Genomic DNA, 8233 nt, shown 5'->3' on the forward strand with positions numbered 1-8233 from the left:
AAATATGCCAGGTGCCCCACTCAGGTAGAGGCTGGCACCCAAATAGTACCACTACAAGCTGGCTGGATGGCTTCTTCACATGAAAGAATTCTACTGTCCTTGAATAAAATACTATACATGCAGCAACTTAGAGCCCTAGACTTTTAACAGTTTTCCTTTCTTTGATCTTTGACATATATGTACTTTGTCTTCCCTTTGAATTTTGCATACCTAGGACGTTATTTCTACCACTTATTAGTCTTGAATCAATGGTTTTCAATGCTCGGCGCTTGTACATACAAAATAGACATTTTGCAGTCATCAGTTGGTAAAAACTGATATAGCCTAGAGTCCATGTATTAATAATGAAGCTGCTATTTTAAGGATTGGAAACCTGCAGAATTTCTATTGAGCTTAAAGCTTTGACATCATTCAGTCCTTTAGGATTATTGCTGTTCAGTTATTTAGAAACTTGAATATAGATATTCTAAATGCAAATACAGCCAAACCTTTCCGTAAAAACCACTATTGGAAAATAAAAAAAAAAAATATGGTGGTACCTCTCTACACATGTAAATTTACTTTTTTGATGAAGAAACAGAGACTTTTATCAGCAGGTTTTATACTTGGGGCCTTTATTTGGAGGTGGTCTTAAGCACAGTTTTGTATTAGAGAGAAGCGCTTGAAAATTTTGCAGTTTGTATTAAGGCACATTGCATGATCATACAAGGGCCTTTCAGGGTGTAGTGTTAATGGTTGCTGATTTCAAAATAACCACTGCTGTGAGTTTGAAACCATTAGTTAAAGAATTCTTTCCAGTGAGAAAGTTGTCCTGTAGTCTGGCAGGTCAAGGTTATGCCCTGGTGCACTTCTGCAATGCCTGGACAGTCACCTGGGGCCTCCATTGACCATTTAACCTTTAGCCTGCTGGCAGCAAGTGATTGTGCCTTTGTGACCAGTGCAGAACAAGATCAGCCTGCACATCCGTGCAGTCAGTAAATTTTCAGCGAACATCCCTTTGAATAATAAATGGTATTGCCCAAATTGAATGATTGACCAGTCCATTTTAGAAATTTAACGCTGCAAAGTTACAATTTGAACATAATTTTTTGATGTGATACAACAAACATCATACAAGATCCAGAGAAATAGAACCTTGTTCCGAAGCAAATTATTTGAAGAAGAAAGAAGAGGCATATTTCAGATTCTCTTGTGGTTGACACTTTTTTCTCACAAAATTACAGCTTTTTGTTTGCATGATTATATTTATTATGGAACATGAAATTTCAGAAATGTGATATATTGATATAAAACACAAAATTTCAGAAATGTGATATATTGATATAATACACAAAATTTCAGACATGTGATATATTGTTTATAGAAAAATATAGTCAGAATTGTGATATATTGATTAAAGAACACAAAATTTCAGAAAGGTCAGCCAAAAGTGCTAAACAGTTATTATGCCCCCACAAACAAAGTTTGTGTGTGCGGTCGGGGGGGGGGGGGGGGAAGAAATAGGAGTGAGCTTGTCGTTTTGTTGGTTTTTGTTGAGCCAGCTTAGACATAAGTCGTCCAAATGGCTGTTCAGTATATGTCAGTGCGTCCGTCCGTCCGGATTTGTTTGTCCGGACCATAACTTGGACATGCATGGAGCAATCTGGTTTATGTTTGGCATGAATGTTAACCTCAATGAGACGGAGTGTTATGCGCAAACGAAACTTGGCAAAAATGTTCACCACACTGAGACGACGTGCAGAGCACTTGTTTCGGATGACTAGCTTCAAGGTCAAGATCACACTTAGGAGTGAAAGGTCATATATGACTTTGCTGTGTCCGCTCTGTAACTCTTGAACTGCTTAAAGGATTTCATAGAAACTTGGCACAAATGTTCACCACACTGAGGCGACGTGCAGAGTGCATGTTTTGGATGACTTGCTTCAAGGTCAAGGTCACACTTAGGGGTCAAAGGTCATATATGACTTTGCGTTGTGTATATTGCTCTGCATTGCAGTGCTCTTGTTTTTATTTGGCAGATCCCTTTTTTGTTCTCTTACAATAATTTTTTTTTTGTATTACTTCCCTTTTTTGTTACTATAAATAACTTATTTTGAAACTTTTTTATTATTGGCCGTAGGGAAAAACCGAGACCACTTTTCTGTAGTACAACATGGATGGTACATCCAATTTTTAGATGTATTTTGACATAACTTTACCTGGTAAGAATTTTTTTGTGTACTTAGATTTTTTTTTGGAATTTCTTCTTTTTGTTGTTCCTGTCCTTTGGGCTTCAACAGTCAAGTTCTTTAAATTTTGCTCCCATCCTCTGGTGTAACCCTTCAGGCGTATATTGCCCCGCTTGGCGGCGCTCTTGTTAGATCTGTCTGTCCATCCGTCCGTCCGTTAGCAATTTTGTGTCTGCTCAGTCCCTCTTGAAGGGTTTCGAAGAAACTTAACACAAATGTTCATCACATTGAGATTATGTGCAGAGCGCATGTTTGGATAGTTCGCTTCAAGGTAAAGGTTACACTTAGGGGTCAAAGGTCATATGACTTTGTTTCGTGTCCGCTCTGTAACTTTTGAACTGCTTGAAGGATTTTAAAGAAACCTTGCACAAATGTTCACCACATTGAGACGACATGCAGAGCGCATGTTTCGGATGGCTCGCTTCAAGGTCAAGGTCACACTTAGGGGTCAAAGGTCATACCTTTGGGTGTATATTGCTCTGCATTCCAGTACTCTTGTTTGAAAGTTATGGTGCCTTAAAATTACAGTGCCAGCAATAAGAAACTCTTATTATTTTGGTTATGATATTCATTTTCCCTAAAAATAATTATTTTGACCAAAAGGATAAAGTTATATACCCTTGAAATTTAATGATTTCAGTTATAGTGTAGAAATGGGTGAAAAATAAATGAAAACTTACATATATTTATATTGGCTTTACTAAATCAAAATTAAACACTCGAAGAAAATTGCCACCTTTCTTAACTTAGTATTCTGTTTATTTCAGGTTTAGAAGGCAACCAAAGGACAGGCAGCTTACCTGATATTTCCTCCCTCGGTCCAGGAGCGTATGGTATGGGACCAGCTGACGGTTCTGGTGTACCGAACATTCCGGCATACATGGAGAGAATGTCAACCGACATAAGTGCACTTAAGAAACAATATACCAAACTTCGTCAGCGACAGAACCAGGCTCATATAATTCTTACTTGTAAGAAAAACAATTATATATATTAACCCGCCCAGAATAGGCATTACTAGAGTGATGTGAAACAAAAGAGGAAATTACAAATGAAAATAGAAGACACATGCCCATCTCTCGCTATGCAAACACTTTTTACATCCATTTCATTATAATGGTATGAAGCATTAATGCCTTCTGAATCAAGATCTGTCAGCAAAATATAGAGAGTATTAATCACTGTCTTTTAAATTTAAATTTATTAGGTAAGGTGAAGAAAATATAAAAAGTGAGGCTTTAGCAGAGACTTTCATTTTTTCGTAGACCAACCTAATAATTTAAATTTATAAAGACAGTAACCTAATGTTCTATTTATCCTACCTTCTGATTTAAAATCATTTTTAATCAAAATTTACCACAAATTCAGTTTGTCTCTGCCTTATATTTAAAAAATTAATACGCCCTTCAAATTACACACATTCTGCATTGAATTAGCTCTTTAAAATCCCAAATAAAAGCGGAAAAACAAAGGCTAACCTTGTGTTTTGTATATGACGTCTTTGTAATTTTAATTGCTGCCAAGTGAGATTTTATCTGAAGTTCAGTTGCAAGTCGGATACCCATTCTCACCAAGCAAACATTAGATGTGACTTTAATTCATACAACCATAATGTTACTTGACAGAAAAAATATGTAAACGTTTTCTTGATGATTTCATTCAATAACATTACATTTCAGATGCAATATTGCTTGATTTGAGTGCAGCAAGCTAAAATTCTAGACAAATGCTATAGATGAGTCATTTTCCATTGCTCCGAGCATTTCCGTTATAAAAACTTTTTGTGTTAATTGCAAATACGATACGGCATACACTATACATTAGTGACATGGTCTCATGTACCTTATAAAAGCGCATTTATAAAAAAAATTGCATAAATATGTCTTTTAGTAGTTGTTCTCAAAAACAAAATGGCATTATTTTGAAAAAAAAAAATCAAAAAGAAGTGCGGCAAAAGTTTATTTGTTTACTGACCAAATAAAGCAAGATTTATTCTACCTCTAGATTTTGCCCTTTATTTCGCATGAAGGTAGGATAAAATATTATATTATAAATTAACAGCGTACACATATTGACAGGCAAGCCATTGAATAAGTGTTTTATTATATGGCATTAGTTTACATTTGTGCTACCCAAAATTGCTTGCCAGTCTTTTTACCCACCTGTCCCTTCTTCCAAATTTTTGTTGTGCGTATCTCAGAAGCATTTGACCTAGAATCATCAAACCTCACCATATTGTTATTCAGAATGTGAAGTTGTACACCTGGTGTTTAAATTTGGATTTCACTGTATGTACTTTTAGAGGTGGAAAGACTTTTAATATTATATGTATTTTTGCAGCTGCTTCCGCGAGACATCAGGCTATGAAGTCCAAACCAATGATGCCTAAGATAGAGACACCGACTGCCATGAACCATTTGTTCCTTAACAAACAAAACATCAAGGGACGCAACAGGTTCATAGCTGAAGGACCTAGAATTGCCAATGTCTACCCTGTGTTTGAACCCCAGGCATTGAACAAACAGTCAAAGAAGAGTAAAAATAAAGCTTTACAGGTATACAGTTAAACCTGCCTTAGCTGCCACCTGTATATAGCAGCCACCTGTGTTAAGCAGCCAGTGTATTCACTCCCTTGGCAGTGTGTATTCACTCCCTTGGCAGAGTGTATTCACTCCCTTTGATGGCTGCTTAACAAAGGATTTTGCACAGTTGAAAATTTGTGTTCAAGAGCTTTTATTATGCCCCCTAAGGGAGGCATATAGTTTTTGAACCATCTGTCTGTCGGTCTGTCGGTAAGTCTGTCGGTCTGTCGGTCTGTCCGCATTTTTCGTGTCTGGTCCATATTTTTGTCATCGATGGATGGATTTTCAAATAACTTGGCATGAATGTGTACCACAGTAAGACGACGTGTCGCGCGCAAGACCCAGGTCCGTAGCTCAAATGTCAAGGTCACACTTAGACATTAAAGGATAGTGCATTGATGGGCGTGTCCGGTCCATATCTTTGTCATCGATGGATGGATTTTCAAATAACTTGGCATGAATGTGTACCACAGTAAGACGACGTGTCGCGCGAAATACCCAGGTCCGTAGCTCAAAGGTCAAGGTCACACTTAGACGTTAAAGGATAGTGCATTGATGAGCGTGTCCGGTCCATATCTTTGTCATCGATGGATGGATTTTCAAATAACTTGGCATGAATGTGTACCACAGTAAGATGATGTGTCGCGCGCAAGACCCAGGTCTGTACCTCAAAGGTCAAGGTCACACTTAGACATTAAGGGATAGTGCATTGATGGGCGTGTCCGGTCCATATCTTTGTCATCGATGGATGGATTTTCAAATAACTTGGCATGAATGTGTACCACAGTAAGACGACATGTCGCGCACAAGACCCAGGTCCGTATCTCAAAGGTCAAGGTCACACTAAGACATTAAGGGATAGTGCATTGATGGGCTTGTCCGGTCCATGTCTTTGTCATCGATGGATGGATTTTCAAATAACTTGGCATGAATGTGTACCACAGTAAGACGACGTGTCATGCGCAAGACCCAGGTCCGTAGCTCAAAGGTCAAGGTCACACTTAGATGTTAAAGGTCTTTTTTCATGATAGTGCATTGATGGGCGTGTCCGGTCCATATCTTTGTCATTCATGCATGGATTTTAAAATAACTACGCATAAATGTGTGACACAGTAAGACGTGTCGCGCGCAAGACCCAGCTCCGTAGGTCAAAGGTCCTAAACTTGAACATCGGCCATAACTATTCATTTAAAGTGCCATCGGGGGCATGTGTCATCCTATGGAGACAGCTCTTGTTTTGTTTAGGTAATTTATCAGTTTTAGTGGAATTGTTTTTCTTTGATATAGCTGAAAAAGCTTCATCTTTAACAATCCATAAATTCCCATATAATAAAGTAATCCGTTGATGGATCTTTATGAAATTTAACACAAATATAGATCACAATAGGGCAGTGATGCATGCATATCTTTCATCAGAATCTCTTCATTTACTGCAGAGTTATTGCCCATTAACTGTTTTAAAATACATAAATTGCCAGAAAACAAAGTAATCCAGTGATGGATCTTCATGAAACTTATAGATCATTATAGAGTTCTCCCCCTTGATTTTGTTAAAAATATGAACCAACAAGCCATTGCACTGTCCTTTTGTACATAACTTGTGTATATCTGGAAGTAAAATATCTTTTAAAATACACCCACCTCATTCACAAAACAACTTATTTTGCAGGGGATTTAAATTCACTGAATAAGCTTGTTTCCTATAAGATAAGGTTCTTAGCAAATTTGCCATCTTCATAGCAACAATTTCTGTACAACAAACACATTTTAGTTTTCCAAATCGTGTACTCTCTCGACTTCATTTTTTGTAAATATAGAAAGTCGTAAAAAATAAAATTACAAAGCAAACATTGTGGTTTAACAGTGAAGATTGATTCTGTGATTGATGAAGAACAATAAAGTTGTCAATAAAATATTGAACTAGACAGCATCTGTTAATATCATGCTATGATTCATAATGATCACAGCTGCACATGGTGAACATTTTAGTTTATACTTAATCATTTTTAGCTCATCTGATTTTTTGAGAAAAAAAAATGATGAGTTATTGTCATCACTTGAGCGGTTGTCGGCGTCAGCGTCGGCGTTGCCTGGTTAAGTTTTATGTTTAGGTCAGCTTTTCTCCTAAACTATCAAAGCTATTGCTTTGAAACTTGGAATACTTGTTCACCATCATAAGCAGACCCTGTACATCAAGAAACATAACTCCATCTTGCTTTTTGCAAGATTTATTGCCCCTTTTGGACTTAGAAAATCAGTTTTCTTGGTTAAGTTTTATGTTTAGGTCAGCTTTTATCCTAAACTATCAAAGCTATTGCTTTAAAACTTGCAACACTTGTTCACCATCATAAGTTGACCCTGTACAGCAAGAAACATAACTCCGTCCTGCTTTTTGCAAGATTTATGGCCCCTTTTGGACTTAGAAAATATCAGATTTCTTGGTTAAGTTTTATGTTTAGGTCAACTTTTTCTCTTAAACTATCAAAGCTATTGCTTTGAAACTTGCAACACTTGTTCACCATCATAAGCTGACCATGTGCAGCAAGCAACATAACTCCATCCTGCTTTTTGCAATAATTATTGCCCCTTTTGGACTTAGAAAATCATTTTCTTGGTTGAGTATTATGTTTAAGTCAACTTTTCTCATAAACTATCAAAGCTATTGCTTTAAAACTTGCAACAGTTTTTCACCATCATAAGTGGACACTGTACATCAAGAAACATAACTCTATCCTGCTTTTTGCAAGAATGATGGCCCTTTTTAGACTTAGAAAATCATGGGTAGGACAATATTTCTATTACACAAAAAAAATCAGATGAGCGTCAGCACCCGCAAGGGGGTGCTCTTGTTATAGAATTGTATCATGAGACTGGTGATCCATCCATCAATTTGGGTCCCACTCTATAACTTAAGAATGCTTTGAGTTATGATCCTCAAACTTGAGTGACGCATTGCCCATGGGCAGAGGATGACCTCATTAGATAATGAGGTCAGTGCGTCAAAGATCAAGGTCATGTTAATGCAAAACTGTAACTGCTCAATGTCTTAGTAGCGTGTTGACCTACCCTTTTCAAACTTGGCAGTTACATTGCTCCTTAGCAGTGAATGCTAAGGTTTATGGAGAGTATTTGAAAGCAATTTGAACCATTCTTGGATTGGTTTCCTTTGGAAAGCTAGTGCTGGAGACTTAGGGAATTGTTGCGGACACAGTCAGATTCAACTTGTGGTCAGTTACAAATGTTTAATATCAGTTTTCTATTCATACCATATTTCATTTAAGAAAAAATTTGAGCAAGTTGATAAGTTAGTGTCAGAAAGATGACAAGGGGCAAAATAAGCCAACATGTTGACCTATCTTTGCAAAAACGCCACTTCACTTCCTTTCATGCACATGTCTTCTCAACAACTTATTTCTTCTTCAG

At 37.1% G+C, this 8233-nt stretch overlaps 1 protein-coding gene across 3 annotated transcripts in view; it reads left to right on the forward strand.

Moving 5' to 3' along the window:
• LOC128548037 (TBC1 domain family member 30-like) overlaps positions 1-8233 on the forward strand; it is a 115938-nt gene that overhangs the window by 97385 nt on the left and 10320 nt on the right. For all 3 annotated transcript variants that reach the window (XM_053522316.1, XM_053522317.1, XM_053522318.1), the window contains 2 exons: positions 2996-3199; positions 4569-4783. In XM_053522316.1, the coding sequence (XP_053378291.1) occupies positions 2996-3199; positions 4569-4783 (419 nt within the window). The remainder of the gene's footprint in view (positions 1-2995; positions 3200-4568; positions 4784-8233) is intronic.

The sequence above is a fragment of the Mercenaria mercenaria genome, chromosome 13, assembly GCF_021730395.1.
Source record: "Mercenaria mercenaria strain notata chromosome 13, MADL_Memer_1, whole genome shotgun sequence".
NCBI lineage: Eukaryota > Metazoa > Mollusca > Bivalvia > Venerida > Veneridae > Mercenaria > Mercenaria mercenaria.